The sequence below is a fragment of the Salvelinus fontinalis genome, chromosome 11 (genome assembly GCF_029448725.1).
Source record: "Salvelinus fontinalis isolate EN_2023a chromosome 11, ASM2944872v1, whole genome shotgun sequence".
NCBI classification, from domain to species: domain Eukaryota; kingdom Metazoa; phylum Chordata; class Actinopteri; order Salmoniformes; family Salmonidae; genus Salvelinus; species Salvelinus fontinalis.
Genome location: NC_074675.1, coordinates 42,489,629 through 42,510,103, shown reverse-complemented (window position 1 = coordinate 42,510,103; position 20,475 = coordinate 42,489,629). Strand labels below are relative to the sequence as shown.

The following is a 20,475-nucleotide window of genomic DNA, read 5'->3' as shown; positions in this document are numbered from 1 at the left end:
CAGAAAGGTGGGTTGATGTACAAAACTGGATGCAAACCACAACTGCACATGGGCATAGGTAGTTATACGATCTGCCTCAGGAGGGAGACATTTTCACCTTGAATGTGTCTTTCAATGTACCATTCGATAGAATATTTTCATGCTTTTGAATCAGCTTTAAAACAAATTACCGCGCTTTAATGAGTATTCAACTCATGGAACAGTTGTTTTTCAAAACTGACATTGGTTACCGAAAATGAAATAGATATAAGCATTACATTTTGCTTATGATTTAGCCTAGTTTCAGCGTATTTGTCCGTTTTTATTCATTTTAAAGTTCTCCCCTTCAACGGTTTGAACTGCTGAATGATTTAACTGGTTATAGCTGAATAGAGACCAAAGACGGATGTTATACAAACTCTACAATTCATTATAATTTTTGTAATGTCTTGGAATATCAGACGTGGAGTGGCAGGCGTATTGCCACTAAAGGGAGCGCTACATTGAATTATGCCTGACTAGGCAGTCTTTCCACAGACATGTAGTTATACAGGATCATTCATCACGGTGCAAGTGGGAGCCACATTAAGTTAATGGGATGTTCTACTTTCGTATGCACTCGTGTAATTTGTTTAATGTTGTTTACATACACCTTTTTAATAGAGATGGGAGTCTCTGTTAGTGATTTTCTTTTTTTTTTACAAAATAATATCAATGTCCCGCCACAAGGAAAACCATTCTGTATCAGAGAAGTTAGAGCAGAGACTATTTGATAGACAACATACTCACCTGGTGTGTGTGTGCACAGTTAGGCTATGGGCCAGACTACGCAATTTGATTGCCCCTCGGCTGATAATAAAGATAATTGCCTCTATCCCAAATTGGACCAAGTTAAAAAAAGGACAATGTAAAAGAACCGATCTAAACTTTCACTTTGAGCTCCTGCATTTCAAACCGTACATAGAGCTTTTGAATTTCTCCTTGAGATATTTTCCAGAAGTAGTAAGTCTCTGCAAAGTCATCCTTTACAACAAGTCAAACTGGCTTTTGAAGCTGACTTTTAATGGCTTTGTTTAATGGAGTCGGCTCCAGATTTAAAATAACCCTTTTAGAACAGGTCATAGGCCATACCGGACTTTGAAAGATATATATTGCCTCCTACTCTCTCACATCTTTAAAATCATTAATCCTGTCTTCTTCACATTCCTGCAAACTAGGGTTTGTTTAAATATTTCATTTGCCTTCTTGCTTGTGCTCATAATTTTGCCATCACCACTTAAAAAGCCAGAGATATGTCAGAGATAGTACTAACAAACCATGTCCGTGTATCTTGTCATAAGCAATAACAACATACAGTAATTTACGGATCTGTTGTTTACATGATGATTAATGATCAGGAGGGGGTAATTTATTGACTTAGTAACCATTGGCTCTCCCAATGTTGACAATGTGTGGTGTATGCTGGTATGTAGCAGATGACATGCACAGCATGTTGTATGCAGCTAAGTGCTTCACCTCTGGCTGTTGTCATTAGTTTCATGTTTTCAACTCCCTTTCCCCCAAAAATTTGTGTTGAATGTGTAATTTCAACACTTTTACCATCACAAGAACTATCTGCAAAATGTCCATCCTCTTCAGCGGTGAACCCTAGCTTTAGCACAATGTTTATTGATGAATGTGCTTTAAAATGACTTTTGAGTTTGAGTGTTTTTTAAATTTATTTCCCTGCGCGCCAGTCGGAAATCAGTCATCTAACTTCTAACTTCTATAGGAGCTATCGCCTTAGTTTTTTATTATCTACAGACAGTCATTGTGTAGTCACTGTGTAGTCACTGTGTAGTCACTGTGTAGTCATTGTGTAGTCACTGTGTATTTCTCTTGGACGCTCAACAAGATACTCAATGTGATCTGTTTTTCCCCGCTTGTCTGCTGCCGAAGATATCTGATCCATTTTGCAAATCGGCACAGATGGCCCCTGATAACACTCTGCCGGCATCGACCGCTTTACGACATAGGATTTCTCCACACAATTAACTGAATTATACGAGGAGGAAATATATAGTGGTAGAACATTATTAAAACCAAACAGATAAGGGCCTCCCAAAGACTGCAAGCGGTCTAAGGCATCGCAGTGCTTGCGGTGTCGCTACAGTCCCAGGCTGTGTCACAGCCGGCCGTGACCGGGAGCCCAATGAGGTGGTGCACAATTGGCTCATCGTCGTCCGAGTCAGGGGAGGGTTTGGCCGGCCGGGATTTCCTTGTCCCATTGCGCTCTAGCGAGTTCTTGTGGTAGGCCGGGTGACTTTGGTCGCCAATTGGACGGTGTTACCTCTGGCTTCCGTGTTAAGATGCTTGTTTCGGAGGATGCATGGCTCTCGACTTTCGCCTCTCCCAAGTCCGTAGGGGAGTTGCAGCGATGGGACAAGACTGTAACTGCCAATTGTATATTACGAAATTGGGGAGAAAATGGGTAAAAAAAAGTGTATATATATATATATACTGTATATATAGATATAGATATATTCCCTTTGGGGATTGCTGCATCCATTGGGATATGAAATGATACAAGAATGAAGGTTCATGTTTACTTCTGATATTAATTCTCGATTCAACCCATTTAGATACAATAATCTGATCGGATTGATTACAATATGACCGGTAATTAAAGTACGGATACTTTATATTGGCCTACCATTTAGGCCTACCTACCTACAGTAGGTAGGCCTAAATGTTTTTGGAGATGATGAAATCAATGATCTGCCCATCCCTGGGCTGGACGTAATACCCACCGTTTGTAGACACTTCTTGGCGTGTGCATCATATCCATGTTAGACATCTGCACAGCATTACCCAGCCATTCGCACCCGACCGTTATGCATGCCTTCTTGAAAGCAGCTAGCCATTTAGATCTTAACCACAAAAACCCCTGGAGACTCTGAAGAGTTTTACAGTGATCAACATCATCAACACAACCAGTGGATATTTTCTTCCTCGACATTCTCAGCAAACAGATCCATAATACATTACTATTAGTGATGGGGAGAGATCGATAGTTACATATCAGGGTATTTCGATAATATCACAATATTATTTTTGCGCTAGTTAGCTGTACCTGCACCAACATTCCAGTAATTTTCCTTCGTAGCTTGTTCTCCATCTTCTTTTTAAATTGGGAGCCAGTTTGTTTTCAGCACTTTTATTTCCGTGACTGATCAAAACTGGTTTTCTCATGGCTCTCTATTGTCCCTCTGCAGCAGACATATGGTGAGGAATATGTTTGGAACATCGAATCGCAATACATATTGTAGCGGCACCTAAGTATTGTGTTAATATCGTCTTGTGAGGTCCCTGGCAATTCCCAGCTATAATGAAATTACACAAAAAAGAAAAGGAGAAAATCCCAATTCCCTATTTTAAAAAAAATCTTGAATCATTCAGCTTCCATTTGAATAGATCTGTGTCTTAGCACCCCAATAATGCAATCAGAGATTTTAGAAAGCACCTGAAGCTACGCTCAGAACCATGCTGCCTGCTTTTGACTGAGAAGGATGGTGGGATAACGGGTCAGAGTGCATGCCGCCATTGACCCGTTTCGTTTGAGTTGTACTGTGTTGAGTCAGTCATCAGACAGTCTTACTCACCCGTTGTGATTGGAGGAAAAGCTTTGGAAACCGTACATAATTGTCAAATGTTTGTGGCGCTTGAACTGATCAATTTGACTTTTGTGGCGCTCTCCTCCATCACTGTACGTCGTCTTTTTCTAAAGGCTCTTGGTAGGCTATTTGCTTGTCATCAGCAGAAAATAGACGCTTTGACCTTTTTAGAGACCAGACCTCTAAATTGACAGTTGGTCAATAGGACAAACCATGAGCATTGACAACCTTTCTTTGCTTCTGACTCTACCCCTGACTTGAACCAAGGACACTTAGATTGAACACAGATGACACACATTTTACCTTTCCTATTTCTTCGCCATGTTCATGAACCCTTCAAGCGATAATTGCCTGAAGGGATTTCAGGATTTGCCCACCAAAATCCCGTGTTTGGACAGACGGTAGCGGGCGCTCACTCGCTATGTCCACTTTCCGCGCTGTTTTTCAGCAACCTCATATTCTTCAGCAACCTTTTTTGTGGTACCTTGCCATTGAAGGACGGTAGCCTAGCCTATACTGTAAATCAGAAGGACAAAGCTAGTCCTTCATGTGAAGAGCTTGCCCTCTGTCTTCCATGCAGGATGTCCACAGTAAGGCTTTTGGAACATGTTAACACCCAGGCTAAGACGGATGGCACAGTGGTCAAGGTTATCTGCAGCAGCATGCTGTCCTGACTTCAAACCCCTGGCTTTTGTGTGACTGTCCACCTGCAGACAATGCCATTGACTGGCCATTCACTGCCTGTCCAGCCGGCAGCAATTGAGTGTACAACTGATTGGACCCATTGTCCACCCGTATCTGTCAATAGAGCCATGAGGGTTAACAGCCAATAGCAACTCACTGTGTAAATGGTCCAATTAATATCATACCAGTATGTGATGCATGCTATCACTTTAGCTCTAGCAGGCTATGTGTTCATTTTGTATTGATACACATATATAAAATATGGCTAAGATGGCATGAAGGGAGTTGAGCACTAACGTGTGATGGCATGCAGCAAGCCCAGGGCACCCTGGCAACTTGGGTGTTGTGAAAATAAATCACTGTCACTCGTTTGAGATGAACAATTCTCACAAAAAGCCCTGGGGCTTGATGGCAATAAAAATTAAGGAGGCATATGTAGCCCATTAGAGTGAGCGATAAGCCTATTGTCAAACCTAAGGGGTCTCGTGTCCTTTTGATGTAGGCATGCGGCATCTGTAGATGTTTACTTGTGTGTATGTGACATTCTCCTTTGTGTGTCTGCGCGTGTGTCTGCAAGATCCAAAGAGGCCACTAAGAAATGTCTCTGCATCGTAAGAGTCCCTCCACCATTCATTGTGAATGCAGCTCCACTACGGGTTGCCTCGGTTCATAGCTTCTAATTGCCATCCCCTTCACAGGCGATGCCTCTGTAAATATGATGGGTTCATTTGCTCCCAAAAAACAACGTAAACACCAAAGCCGTATTGCATGCCTGAGCAGACCGCTTCAGGTTTTCGCTAATCTGAGAACACGCAGATGGACTAGTTTTTGCGTGTCCGCCGATCGTCATCGTTTTGATTGAGGATGGCTCCTGTCTCCTCTTGGTCTTGTAGATTCACGGCAGCTCAATGTCTACTCTGGGCTACCTGGCTAGTAGCTAGGCATGCATGGTGGGAAACTAATAAACAAGGAATGGGGTTACAACAGCAGTGTTCAACAACAGAAAATGTAATTAATTTCTCCCCAGTGGTGTTCATGTGTGTGATTTATCATTCTGGAATCATCTTTGTCATGAGTTTTGCCATTAAAACCTCAGTTACTCTAAACGTAAAAGTTCTACTGCAAAGACATTTGCCCATTGACAAAGACAATCCCACTGGGGTATGGTGCTTATTCATCGATTGCTGGCTTTCCATGATGCTACTTAATGATTCTGTCGTTGCTATTGCCTGTGCAAAAGGAGCTACAGCTTCCAGACAGACACACACTGTTGATGTAGTGGACTTTGACTTCTTCCTCTTCCTCCATGGCCTGGCCTCCAGACTCCTGGTGATAACACCCCCCCCCAGCGAATATGGCAGGCTGGAGGGCAGCGAGACAAAGCCATGAGAGAGAAAATATGTAATCTGTTCCAAAAATCTTTCTCTCAGCCTGCCTGGCCTGCTATGTAAGACAGAGAAACAAAAGCTTTGGGTTTGTCAGTGGCACATCGTGCTCCATGATAAGGAATCAGTCTCGGAATGGGGACTGATTCCTCGATGCGAGGAGACTGATTCCTCGATGCGGCCGAATGACATTTTCTGACACTGGCACCTCTGGACACGTTGGCAGACAGATGTTGTCGGAAAATGGGAACTATATGGGGACTTTCACTGTTTGATTCTATTCCCACACAGATTCACACAAATTGCCTGTTCTGTCAGTTGATCATGCCTTCCTTTGGAAAAACAATCAATCAAACATACAGTATCTATTTTATGTTCATCTGTAACTATGATGTATGGAGAACACTTTCTCTCTCTTCCCATTGGTGTCTGTCTGCCCTCATGTCTTCAATTATTAATCGCTACGGTTACAGCATCCATATGCACTGGAGAGGTTGATTGGTCCATTGGCTCCATGTTTTATTCACCATCCATCTATCTCCATTCTGGGGCTGTAACCTCCACTGAGAAGATCTTGAAGAAATCTGTCTCTCCCCAGCGTTTCAGTGAATTGACACCATGGGCGACTAGAGGTGTGTGCTGGTGACTGAATGACTCACTCCTCTATTGTACTGTGGGATTATATGATTCTACCTTTACTGATGTGCTGTCAGACTTCATGTGCTGACATCAGAGGTGTGAGTTTGGTGATGTTGGTGTAGGCTATATCAGTCTATCGCGGGTGTGCGATTATATGCGTAGGTCTACATACACCAACATTTTTAGGTAATTGCAGATGGCTATGCACATGCAGCTTATGTTGCAGACTCGTAATACACACATTATCTCATCTGGTGACTTTATCCTGGTTGTCTTCTCCTTCAGCTTTGGTGGAGCCCTCTAGTGGCCGGAGGTTAAGACGTTGGATGTTACGCTACTACAAAAACAATCATTGTTTTGGTGGTTGTTTGGAAAACTAAAATGTTGGTCTTACCCTATCAAATTATTTGAAAGGAGGATGTGCATCATTCTGTAGACTTGTAATCTACTATTCAATTTGCAGTGCAATATTGCTTTTACTTTGTTCTCGTTGATGTTAGCTTGAAATTTTGCCGTCAATAAAAAAACACACCATTCCCATCTCCAGTGAGAACCCAGCTATGTTGAACTTTGATTGCGAGCTACATACTGCTTTTTACACCTGAAACACAGATTACCCTTCATATGTCCTTAGTATCTCTCCTGCAATAACACACATCTGATCTTTGAGATCCTTTACTCCCAGGGGCCTTTTAGAGTGATATTTAGTGACATAGCACTGTGAATGAGACACTTACCAATAAACTATCACAAGACCAGAGGCCGTTTTCATTAAATACAGTATGTTGGTGAATTTGTATTTTTTGCACTATGCTAAATTATTCATGCGAGGAGAAGATGAAAATATTGTTTTCATTTGTCCTTGAATTTACATTACGTGTAAGAGCTGTGTAACCTTGAGCAAAATGTAAATTAAAATGGGTATCGATGTTTCTTTATGGGGGATTTACAGTACTAGATGTAACAAAGGTGTTATCAGTCAAGCTGTTATCCACTTATTTTTTTTACCTTCGTGTGACTGAACTGTTCATTGAAAGGATGGTTCAGTGGGTGGATGGAGAACAGCTCAGAAGAATTCATAAACCAGTCGGTGGTGTTATGAACAGTTCTTTAGCAGCCCAGTAGGTGGTGGTATGAACAGTTCTTTAGCAGCCCAGTAGGTGGTGGTATGAACAGTTCTTTAGCAGCCCAGTAGGTGGTGGTATGAACAGTTCTTTAGCAGCCCAGTAGGTGGTGGTATGATCACTGGCTTTTAGCTTCCCGAGTTAATGCACACCCCTTCCCTCAGTCCCATTTAATATGATAGGGTAATCAATTAGCTTTTTATGCTTTTGGCACAGGTTTCAGATTCAAATGAAGTCTCCTTCCAAGCTACAGTTCAGTTAGACAGGGGCTTAAACCATTAAAGCTGGAGTCCTTAATTTATAATCAAATGTTATTTGTCACATGCGCCGAATACAACATACCTTACAGTGAAATGTTAACTTACACGGCCTTAACAAACAATGCCGTTTTAAGAAAAATAAGTGTCGAGTAAAAAATAGATAATAAAAAAAGTAAATAATTAAAGAGCAGCGGTAAAAATAACAGTAGCGAGTCTATATACAGAGGGTACCGGGTACATAGTCAATGTGCGGGGGCATCGGTTAGTCGAGGTAATTGAGGTAATATGTACGTGTAGGTATAGTTAAAGTGACTATGCATAGATAATAAACAGAGTAGCAGCAGCGTAGAAGAGGGGGGTGGGGCAATGCAAATAGTCTGGGTAGCCATTTGATTAGCTGTTCAGGAGTCTTATGGCTTGGGGGGTAGAAGCTGGAAGCCTTTTGGACCTAGACTTGGCTCTACGGTACCGCTTGCCGTGTGGTAACAAAGTGATACCCCGTCTCTGTTTTGGTAAAAAAAGCTGTGGGATGGGCCTGGAGAAATGTATCCAATTTTAAATTCATAGACAAAGCTATAGATGCAAGAACTGACCATCCAGGAGATCAACATTAGAGTTTAAACCATGTGTTGATACTATACAGTGTTAGTTAACGTTTACATTGTTTATAAACATTGGCGTTGAACAAGTTTATATTGTGTGTTCTGATGGGTACGACAGTTGAACTAAGCTCACGTGGCATTTATAAGTTACGTCATTCCTTTATAAGTCCCAAAATGTATGTCGCAACTAAGGATTCTAGCTTTATGTTACAATTAGGCACCGAAATGGAAGCTGCTATTAGTATATAGATTGAAGTTTCCACTTTCCTAATTGACTATGTTAATCTGTGGTGTTGTTGTCCCTGTAGCTTTCCATCGCCCTTTCAAATGGACTGTTTCTCATTATTACCACGTGATGTGATCAATTCGTGCTCCCATGGGAAACAGTGTATTTATTAGGCCCGGGACAATAACGGCATCGACAATATTTTTTCATGGCAAAAATGTAAACACAGCGTGTTTCTGTGCTATAGCTTGGAAAATAAATCCATGTGACTCTGGATGACAACATCATGATGTTTGTTTCCAACATTAGGGCTGTTTTCCTAAAGAAGTTACATCCACTTTGTTTTGTTTCCTTGTCACGATACAGACGAGTATCGCGGTACTGATTTCGTCCCGGCCCTAGTATTTATGTAAATATACAACTCTCCCAGTAGCCAATAGTTGTGCTCTAACCCAATTTAAACCACTACTCACAGAATGTTGCCTACTTTTCTTCATGCAATAATGCCAGCAAACTGTACTATGTGTTCATATGACTCACTAGCCTAGTGTCCATTGCAGATTGACCTAGTTTGTTGATTGTCCCATTTGGGGTAATTTAATATTTACACTCAGTGTAGAAAGCATTAGGAACACCTCCCTAATATTGATATGCAATCCACTTTGCCCTCAGAGCAGCCTCATTTCGTCGGGGCATGGACTCTACAAGGTGTCAAAAGCGTTCCACAGGGATGCTGGCCCATGTTGACTCTAATGATTCCCACAGTTGTGTCAAGTTGGCTGGATGTCCTTTGGGTGATGGACCATTCTTCATACACACAGGGAACTGTTAAGCGTGAAAAACCCAGCAGCGTTGCAGTTCTTGACACACCTAAACCAGTGTGCCTGGCACCTACTACCATACCCCGTTCACAGGCACTTACATCTTTTGTCTTGCCCATTCACCTTCTGAAAGGCACACATACACAATCCATATCTCAAGTCTTAAAAATCCTTCTTTAAATCGGTCTCTGCCCCTTCATCTACACTGATTGAAATGGATTTAATAAGTGGCATCAATAAGGGATCATAGCTTTCACCTGGTCAGTCTATGTCATGGAAAGAGCAGGTGTTCCTAATGTTTTGTACACTCAGTGTACGTACGCAGTGTGTGACGTGTGAGACCGAATCCTTTAGTACCACTGAAAAATAAGGGTAGGGTGGTAGAGAATCAAATGACCATAAATGTAATAAGAAACTTTAGGTGCTAGCTTAAGACCCGTAGCAACTACTACAGAATGTACGGTTACAACAAGGATGAGGATGAGGCGGATGTCCAGGTTAAGGGGAGTTTAATTGAAGAATATGTCCACATTCACACACACATCTGACCACTCATGGTTCAGATAACTGAGAATCATGTCCAGTGAGAACTGACATAAACTATGTGGTCGTTTAGATGTGTAACGCACAATGGTCGTTTAGATGCACGCACAATTAAACATCAGACATACATGTACGGGGATTCAGTCCACAGGAGGAAAAGTACAGCAGGAGGGCAAACTGTGGAAGTGCTCCTCAGGATGGGGAAAGCACGTTTCTGACCACACACCGTGCTGGGGTCATAGACTAACTGAAACTGAAGTCCTGGGAATCAAGGCAACTGATGTGGTTGAAGGAGATGTGGTTATAAGTATTTGGCGTGACCTTGACCAATAAGACACTAACAAAAGTGGGGGACCTCTGAATAGGAGGCTAAGCTGCCCGACTAGAACTAACCATAAAGGATGGCTAGAATCAGCTGACTGAAGCTGGCCGTTTGGACTGAAGCTGGCCGTTTTAACAACCACAGCTCCTCTCTCTACCTCCCTCCCTCTCGCTCTTTTATTCCCTCCTCTGCCTCTTTCCCGTCTCAGAGAGCGCTACTGTCAGAGGGAACATAGTTAATTCTCTCCTCATCCGTAGCGCTCACATACACACACACTCTCCCTTGACAGAGAGAGATACATAGATAAAGAGTGAAAGAGAAAAAGGCACACTTTAAACACTTCAGGAGCCACGTTATGTTTTTGGCACCCTTACACTATTCTCTTACTTCTTAGCAACTCTGTGGGACATTTCCTGTATGCCTCCAGCAGACTTTCTGGGACTCTAAGGCAGACGTCTTCTCCTCATCTACCGTTCAGCTTCCATCCCATTTGGGGAGTGAGCAGGCGTGTGGGTAGGCGCGACGGAGGTGGGGTGGGAGCGCGCGACGGAGGTGGAGAGGGCGCGGGGGAACTGGAGCAAAGGGGGCGCAGATCCCGAGCGCGAGGAGGCTGGGTCGGGGGCCGGAGCTGGGGCTGCTTGGTCTGGGCATGGTGGAGGCATGCTGAACGTGTTGTGGGAGACTGAGGGGCTGCAGGCGGTGGGAATCGTGGTGCTGGTGTGTGCCTCGCTCAAGCTGCTGCATCTGCTGGGACTCATCAACTTCTCCGAGGGTAAGAGACAGTGATGAACAGAAACAGAGATAGAAAGGAGAGCGAGACTGAGAGATGGAGAGCGAAGAGAGAGCGAGGGGCTGGGAATAGTTTGGGTGAGATGGAATTGTAGTATATGCAAGAGTGATCTGTCCATTGGTGGTTCTCCTAACTTGATTATACTCTCTTGTAATTTGCTTGGATAAGTTCCTATATGTAACATGTTTTGTACTGTATTTGTAGTATATTGCTTTGGAAACATTGCCGCTCCTTTCTTGCAAATAAGGCTTGAATTTGGAGTTGTGTCTTAGAGAGCAGTTTGTGAAACTGAGACTGGTGTTGCCAGCCAATATAAGAACAGGAATGGCAATACAGCACAGAGAGAGAGAGAGAAGGGGTCAACTACTGTGTTAATTGAGGAGTTTCGGGAAGTGACTGAGGGATCGAGAACTCAGAAAGATGAGCTAGGAGGCGTACATGAAGGGAGCGTTAAGCGACACTGCATCAAAGGTAGCTGGGGAAGATATGGGTGCTGGAGGCTTAGGCAACTGAGAGACATTAAATTTACATTTACATTTAAGTCATTTAGCAGACGCTCTTATCCAGAGCGACTTACAAGTACATACATTCATACTTTTTTTTTTTTTTTGTACTGGCCCCCTGTGGGAATTGAACCCACAACCCTGGCGTTGCAAGCGCCATGCTCTACCAACTGAGCCACACGGGGCCCCATTAAATAATTGCCAATTGTGCTTTATATTGGCCTACAGGCCAAGTTAGATTTGTGCCACTTTAATTTAAGTCGTTCAGCATTTTAGGTTTCTTAAACCAGTGTTTCTCATCTCTAGTCCTAGAGTAGGGGGGAGTGGGGTAAGTTGAGCCAAAGGGTTAGTTGAGCCACCCCTTGTTTCTAAGAAACCATACACAAAATGTATAATTTAACCAAATATTTAGGAAGAGGTCATCATTTCATGGAGTCTGTGAAGGAAGAAACCAAATGAATGTATTGTGTTAGAGGTTTTATGATGCTTGTATCTAAACCAAAGTAGATACTTTTAAGATGGTTTTATATATCAGTTGTGGTCTCTACACTTCAATATGAGGTCCTAAACCTAGCATGAAAGTGCATCCTTGTAGCTGTGTGGGCTAATATAGTACAAATGTTTGCCTTTGGGTAAATTGAGCAAATGGTTATGGGGTAAGTTTAGCCAAAGGCAAGTTGAGTGTAATTGAAGGCATTATTGCTGGGATATAAGGTATCAACAGGGCCTGGCCTATGTTAAAAGTGTTTTTAAAAAGTGCAAGGGGTCTGTTAGGTGTAAACGCCTGGGTTAAAATATGCTTAGAGTGATTAAAAAGGCAATTGTGATTGTGTTGAATTTTGTTTGGGAAATAAAGATAGTTAGTGGTAATATTTCATTCAGTACAGAAATGTGTAGGCCCCTCAACAGACCTTGCACAACTTACCCCATACACTGTGTAAGTTGTGCCAAGAGACCACTTTATTTGGACAAGTTATGTAATGTTTACATGAATTCTGATTTTTTTCCAGGGATACACAACATCCTGAAATATATTTACCAAAAGTAATCACACCCCTTGACTTTTTTCCACATTTTGTTGTGTTATAAAGTGTGATTTAAAATGGATTTAATTGTCATTTTTTTGTCACTGATCTACAAAACACTAATATAGAGTACCAGTTAAAAGTTTGGACACTCCTACTCATTCAAGGGTTTTTCTTTATTTTTTTTTTTACTATTTTCTACATTATAGAATAATAGTAAAAACATAAAAACTACAAAATAACACATATGGAATCATGTAGTAACCAAAAAAGTGTTTAGTTGGCTAAACTGTGTTCTCTTAAAGGATGAGACACAGCTTAAGGAACTTCGGCACAGTAGATCACCTGCTAGGTGTCGATGAACATCGGCCATCATCGGAAAGGAGCAGAAATGAAAGCCAATGTTTTGTGGTCAAAGGGAATAGGGCTGTCAGATGCTGCGGTTAAAGGTCCAATGCAGCTGTTTTTATCTCAATATCAAACCATTTCTGGGTAACAGTGAAGTACCTTCCTGTGATTGTTTTCAATTAAATGGTCAAAACTAAACAAAAATAGCTTCTTAGATATGAGCAATTTCTCAAGCAACAATTTAGCTAGGACTGTCTGGGGTGGTTGAGTGGAGACGGGAAACCTGACAATTAGTTGTTATTGGCAGAGAGGTTTGGAACTCTCCAATTTACCGCCTGGAGATGTCACCAGGCAGGCCAAAGCTCCATCCATCCCACCAAAACAGGCTGAAATTTCAGCCAGCCTTTTCAAATAGCTCTTACACAAAAAGGGCATTCTCATTTTCACAATTTCGTAGTATTATTCCAACCTCATAGTTCGGAAAATCACGTTTTTGACTGCACTGGGCTTTTAACAGTTTGTCTGCACTGTCTGAGACTGACTTTAAGACCCACTACACCCTTGTATTTGTATTTATTATGGATCCCCATTAGCTGCAGCCAAGGTAGCAGCTACTCTTTCTGTGGTCCAGCTAAATTAACGCAGTTATACCATTTTTTAAACATTACAAAGCATTCACGACAGATTTCACAACACATTAAGAGTGTGATCTCAGGCCCCTACTCTACTACCACATATCTACAGCCCAAAATCCATGTGTGTACGTGTGTTTACAGTGCGTATCTTATCATGTGTTTGTATGCAGGTGTCTGTGCCTATGTTTGTGTTGCTTCACAGTCCCCGCTGTTCCATAAGGTGTACTTTTTCTTCTTCTTGTGTGGATAGGATAGGTAATTGAAAGCCTGAGCTGTAATCAGTCAGTGAGAGCCCCTCTACCTACTATCTGACTGATTGGCTGCTGACACTTAACCCCTATCCTCCTGCTGGTTCTCCAGGACTTCTGAGAATCAGACTGCTGTGGTCATGATGACCCAGACCTGTACACACACACACACACACACACACACACACACACACACACACACACACACACACACACACACACACACACACACACACACACACACACACACACACTCCCACCCATTAGTGCATAGTGCTGATCAAGGCCTCCCAGGTACAGACAGTACCAGTATGTCAGGGGAAGATAAATATTTCTTGGCCCTGGTGACACAGACCTTTGTTAGTTTTTACATGAGAGCAGAACACCGTCAATTTAAAACCCTGTGTCAGCAATTAGGGTAGAGAACATGGAGTGTTTTAGCAGATAACCATCTCACATGGCCTTTCTCTTGTCTCTCATTTGGCTGACAGAGTGACTTCTAATAGTGTTCTTGAAGGTGTTTCTCATAGAAAGTTGCGTCTCTGTTGTCATTTGCTTTGCCTCAGGGACAATAGATTTACAGGCAATCTATCTCAGCGACACAGTAACACATGCAAATTGGTTTTCAATTAACATAGTACCAGGATAAATGAGGATTCATAAAAATAAATAAATAATAATATAGGTGATCAAATACTTATGTCATGCAATTAAAATGCAAATGAATTACTTAAAAATCATACAATGTGATTTTCTGGATTTTTGTTTTAGATTCCGTCTCTCACAGTTGAAGTGTACCTATGATACAAATTACAGACCTCTACATGCTTTGTAAGTAGGAAAACCCGCAAAATCGGCAGTGTATCAAATACTTGTTCTCCCCACTGTATAAACACACACACACACACACATGTTAGACCATATGTTTCTGGTTGGGTAGAATTTCCCAACATACAATGTCTACAATGTCTGAAGAGTGGATAAACCTAATTTAGCTAGGATTCACATTTATGGCTTTTTTTACACTCTGCCAGTAGTAGTTTGACAGTGTATCTGGAGCCAACATCTAATCCCATCAATCACAAGGACCTTTAGTCTGCAGACTGAATGACAGTCTTACTCATATCATTGTCATTCAGCGTTCTGAGGGTCACGACAGAAAGAAATAAACATGGCTTCTCGACATTTGTATTTATTTGCTAGCCTTTCGTTTCTTACGTAAAACTGTGCATGTTCTCTCTGCAGTTGGTTTTGGAGGCTGGGTTCTGAAAGAGGTCTGTGGCAGAGATGCTGCCTGGCCTTGGGCTTTCAGCAGAGTTCACTAGTTGGTTAGCTTGCCCTTTGTTTTCAATTTAACAGTTTTAGACTTGCAGTTAGAGTTACTTGTACTCCCTGTTTTTGACAGTTTGATGTTGTGGTGTGTATGACAGTAGCCCGCCACTGAGAATACATTTATTAAGGGTAATTCTGAAACTACAGTTGAAGTCGGAGGTTTACATACACTTAGTTTGGAGTCATTAAAACTCGTTTTTCAACCACTCCACAAATTTCTTGTTAACAAACTAAAGTTTTGGCATGACACAAGTGCATCTACTTTGTGCATGACACTAGTCATTTTTCCAACAATTGTTTACAGACAGATTATTTCACTTATAATTCACAGTATCATAATTCCAGTGGGTCAGAAGTTTACATACACTAAGTTGACTGTGCCTTTAAACAGCTTGAAAAATTCTAGAAAATTATGTCATGGCTTTAGAAGCTTTTGATAGGCTAATTGACATCATTTGAGTCAATTGGACGTGTACCAATGGATGTATTTCATGGCCTCCCTTCAAACTCAGCGCCTCTTTGCTTGACATCATGAGAAAATCAAAAGAAATCAGCCAAGACCTCAGATTCTTTTTTTTAGCCCTCCACAAGTCTGGTTCATCCTTCGGAGCAATTTCCAAACGCCTGAAGGTACCACGTTCATCTGTACAAACAACAGTACGCAAGTATAAACACCATGGGACCACGCAGCCGTCATACCGCTCAGGAAGGAGACACATTCTGTCACCTAGAGATGAATGTACTTTGGTGCGAAAAGTGCAAATCAATCCCAGAACAACAGCGAAGGACCTTGTGAAGATGCTGGAGGAAACAGGGACAAAAATATCTATATCCACAGTAAAACAAGTCCTATATCGACATAACCTGAAAGGCCGCTCAGCAAGGAAGAAGCCACTGCTCTAAAACCGCCATAAAAAAGCCAGACTATGGTTTGCAACTGCACATGGAGACAAATATCGTACTTTTTGGAGAAATGTCCTCTGGTCTGATGAAACAAAAATATAACTTTTAGGCCAAAATGACCATTGTTATGTTTGGAGGAAAAAGGGGGAGGCTTGCAGGCCGATGAACGCCATCCCAACCGTGCAGTACGGGGGTGGCAGCATCATGTTATGGGGGTGCTTTGCTGCAGGAGGGACTAGTGCACTTCACTAAATAGATGGCATCATGAGGAAAGAAAATTATGTGAATATATTGAAGCAACATCTCAAGACATCAGTCATGAAGTTAAAGCTTGGTCACAAATGGGTCTTCCAAATGGACAATGACCCCAAGCATACTTCCAAAGTTGTGGCAAAATAGCTTAAGGACAACAAAGTCAAGGTATTGGAGTGGCCATCACAAAGCCCTGACCTCAAACCTATAGAAAATGTGTGGGCAGAACTGAAAAAGTGTGTGCGAGCAAGGAGGCCTCCAAACCTGACTCAGTTACTGTCACGTCCTGACCATAGTGCTTATGTGTTTTGCTTGTTTTAGTGTTGGTCAGGACGTGAGCTGGGTGGGCATTCTATGTTGTGTGTCTAGTTTGTCTGTTTCTGTGTTCGGCCTAATATGTTCTCAATCAGAGGCAGCTGTCAATCGTTGTCCTTGATTGAGAATCATATATAGGTGGCTTGTTTTGTGTTGGGATTTTGTGGGTGGTTGTTTCCTGTCTCTGTGTTTTGTCTGCACCAGAAAGGACTGTATCGGTTTCGCCACAGTTGTTATTTTGTAAGTGTTCACGTTTTCGTCTGTTTCGTCTGTCATTAAATATGTTGAACACGGAATACGCTGCGTCTTGGTCCGATCCCTGCTACACCTCCTCTTCGTCTGAAGGCTGCCGTTACAGAACCACCCACCAAACTCGGACCAAGCAGCGTGGCTACGGGCAGCAGCAGCGGCCCACTACACAGGACTCCTGGACATGGGAGGAAATTCTGGAGGGAAAAGGACACTGGGCTCACATTGGAGAATATCGCCGCTCTCGTGAAGAGATGGAGGGAGCGAAAGCCCAGGAGCGGTGGTATGAGGAGGCAGCACGGAAGCGTGGCTGGAAGCCCGAGAAGAAATCCCAAAAATGTATTGGGGGGGAGGGGGCTAAAGGGTAGTGTGGCGAAGTCAGGTAGGAAACCTGCACTCACATCCCATGCTTACCGTGGAGAGCGGGAGTACGGGCAGACACCGTGTTATGCGGAAGAGCGCACTGTGTCTCCTGTACGTGTGCTTAGCCCGCTGCGGTACATTCCAGCTCCACATATCGGCTGGGCTAGAGTGAGCATTGAGCCAGGTGCCATGAAGCCGGCTCAACGCGTCTGGTCTCCCGTGTGTCTCCTCGGGCCGGCATACATGGCACCAGCCTTACGCATGGTGTCCCCGGTTCGCCAACACAGTCCAGTGCGGGTTATTCCACCTCCCCGCACTGGTCGGGCTACGGGGAGCATTCAACCAGGTAAGGTTGGGCAGGCTCGGTGCTCAAGGGAGCCAGTACGCCTGCATGGTCCGGTATATCCGGCGCCACCTTCCCGCCCCAGCCCAGTACCACCAGTGCCTACACCACGCACCAGGCTTTCAGTGCGTCTCCAGAGCCCTGTTCCTCCTCCATGCACTCTCCCTGTGGTGCGTGTCTCCAGCCCAGTACCTCCAGTTCCTGCACCACGCACCAAGCCTCCTGTGCGGCTCCAGAGCCCTGTACGCACTGTTCCTTCTCCCCGCACTCGCCCTGAGGTGCGTGTCTCCAGTCCGGTACCACCAGTGCCGGCACCACGCACCAGGCTTACTGTGCGCCTCAGCAGGTCAGAGTCGGCCGTTTGCCCAGCGCCGCCTAAGCTGCCTGCCTGCCCAGCGCCGCCTGAGCTGCCTGCCTGCCCAGCGCCGCCTGAGCTGCCTGCCTGCCCAGCGCCATCTGAGCTGCCTGCCTGCCCAGCGCCGTCTGAGCTGCCTGCCTGCCCAGCGCCGTCTGAGCTGCCTGCCTTCCCAGCGCCATCTGAGCTGCCTGCCTGCCCAGCGCCGTCTGAGCCATCCGTCTGCCCAGCGCCATCTGAGCCATCCGTCTGCCCAGCGCCATCTGAGCCATCCGTCTGCCCAGCGCCGTCTGAGCCATCCGCCTGCCCAGCGCCGTCAGAGCCGCCCGTCTGTCCCGAGCCGTCAGAGCCGCCCGTCTGTCCCGAGCCGTCAGAGCCGCCCGTCTGTCCCGAGCCGTCAGAGCCGCCCGTCTGTCCCGAGCCGTCAGAGCCGCCCGTCTGTCCCGAGCCGTCAGAGCCGCCCGTCTGTCCCGAGCCGTCAGAGCCGCCCGTCTGTCCCGAGCCGTCAGAGCCGCCCGTCTGTCCCGAGCCGTCAGAGCCGCCCGTCTGTCCCGAGCCGTCAGAGCCGCCCGTCTGTCCCGAGCCGTCAGAGCCGCCCGTCTGTCCCGAGCCGTCAGAGCCGCCCGTCTGTCCCGAGCCGTCAGAGACGCCCGTCTGTCCCGAGCCGTCAGAGCCTCCCGTCTGTCCCGAGCCGTCAGAGCCTCCCGTCTGTCCCGAGCCGTCAGAGCCGTCCGTCAGTCAGGAGCCGCTAGAGCCGTCCGTCAGTCAGGAGCCGCCAGAGCCGCCAGCCAGTCAGGAGCCGCCAGAACCGCCAGCCAGTCAGGATCCGCCAGAGCCGCCAGCCAGTCAGGAGCTGCCCTCCAGTCATGAGCTGCCCTCTGAAACTGGTCAGAATTGAAGGAATGATGGATCGTGCTAAATACAGGGAAATTCTTGAGGGAAACCTGTTTGTCTTCCAGAGATTTAAGCTGGGACGGAGGTTCACCTTCCAGCAGGACAATGATCCTAAGCATACTGCTAAAGCAACACTCGAGTAGTTTAAGGGGAAACATTTAAATGTCTTGGCATGGCCTCAATCCAATTGGTATGACTTAAAGATTGCTGTACCTCAGCAGAACCCATCCAACTTGAAGGAGCTGGAGCAGTTTTGCCTTGAAGAATGAGCAAAAGTCCCAGTGGCTAGATGTGCCAAGCTTATAGAGACATACTCCAAGAGACTTGCAGCTGTAATTGCTGCATATGTGGCTCTACAAAGTATTGACTTTGTGGGGGGTGAATAGCTATGCACGCTCAACGTTTTCTGTTTTTTGTCTTATTTCTTGTTAGTTTCACAATTCAAAATATTTTGCATCTTCAAAGTGGTAGGCATGTTGTGTAAATCAAGGGATACAACCCCCCCAAAAAAATCTATTTTAATTCCAGGTTGTAAGCCAACAAAATAGGAAAAATGCTTTCATAAGCCACTGTAGCTATTTGTCTCTCTCTCCCCTTGAGTATAGAAAAGTAGGCTGTCTTTGCATTTGTCTTCTCGCTTTACCCTCCCAATTTCCCCCCTATATCCAATAACCAGGTTCTGACAAGTCTCCCTTTACTTTTCACTTTAAAATAAAAAACCTACACAAATATCAGTAGTATCAATATATATCAATATCAATATCAACCAAAATAAAGTAGCTGAAAGACTGTTACAATTTATTTAATAGCCAATTCTGTCTAGAGACCATTCATCCCCTTCAACATTATTACTGATTTGACATTTGACAACTATTGAACATTATATTAAAATTAAATATGTGTGTGTGTGTATTACTTATGTGTGTGTGTATTACTTATTTGTTTCATAGGCTATTGCATTTTACACGCAATTATGACCATTGTGCCATGAGGAAAATATTTGTGCTACTTCAATGCTCACATGAAAATCTTACCATCAGCCAGCCACTAGTTGTTGCTGGGCAGGTTTCTTTGACCAAATCCGAGCCAAATCAATAGAGGTGTGAATTTAGCAACAGCCAAGCATCGAGCCGTCAAGCCGACAATACGAGCGAGCAACTAAACACCAGTAACCAAAATACCAAATATGTCTAAAGAACCCTGGATCATTTGTTTTGCTCTTCAAAGGTTTTCAGCAGATGATGCAGTGTGGCACAATCTCAAATATGGAACAGAAGGAAAATAAGAAAAGCCTGGAACCACATTCAACTTAACCTCAGACCCAGTCACGGTGACTCAGACTTGAGCACTTGGACCTGAGGGGTATACTACGAAACAAGCTAGATCTACTCAGGATTTTAGCTTCCCACTCCAACCTAGGCTTCATCCATACTATGACGGTGTATATCGCATAGCCAAAGGGACTCGTGACCAACTCGGACTCGAGCACAGGGGACTTGGGATTCGACTCGGATATGGTTTAGTGACTCGACTACAACACTGGCCATAAGTAGTACTTTTTTTATTGTGCCACATAGTTGTAGTATGTTGACTCCTCTGACAAAAAATATTGGACTGTAACAAAATAATAACTCGCATCAAATCCTCTCCCTCCTCCCAAGACAAAGTCAATTAAAAATACA

General features: G+C 44.1%; 1 protein-coding gene across 6 annotated transcripts in view; it reads left to right on the top strand.

The window, feature by feature from the left end:
- The window catches only part of LOC129865742 (Kv channel-interacting protein 4-like), a 259,212-nt gene that overhangs the window by 183,982 nt on the left and 54,755 nt on the right, over nucleotides 1-20,475 (top strand). Inside the window, exon 1 of one of the 6 annotated variants that reach the window (XM_055938730.1) lies at nucleotides 10,828-11,010. The exons of 4 other annotated variants lie outside the window; for them this stretch is intronic. In XM_055938730.1, the coding sequence (XP_055794705.1) occupies nucleotides 10,899-11,010 (112 nt within the window). In that variant the 5' untranslated portion in view covers nucleotides 10,828-10,898. Of the gene's footprint in view, nucleotides 1-10,827; nucleotides 11,011-20,475 lie in introns of those variants that run through there. One more of the 6 variants, XM_055938731.1, reaches the window with a different exon arrangement.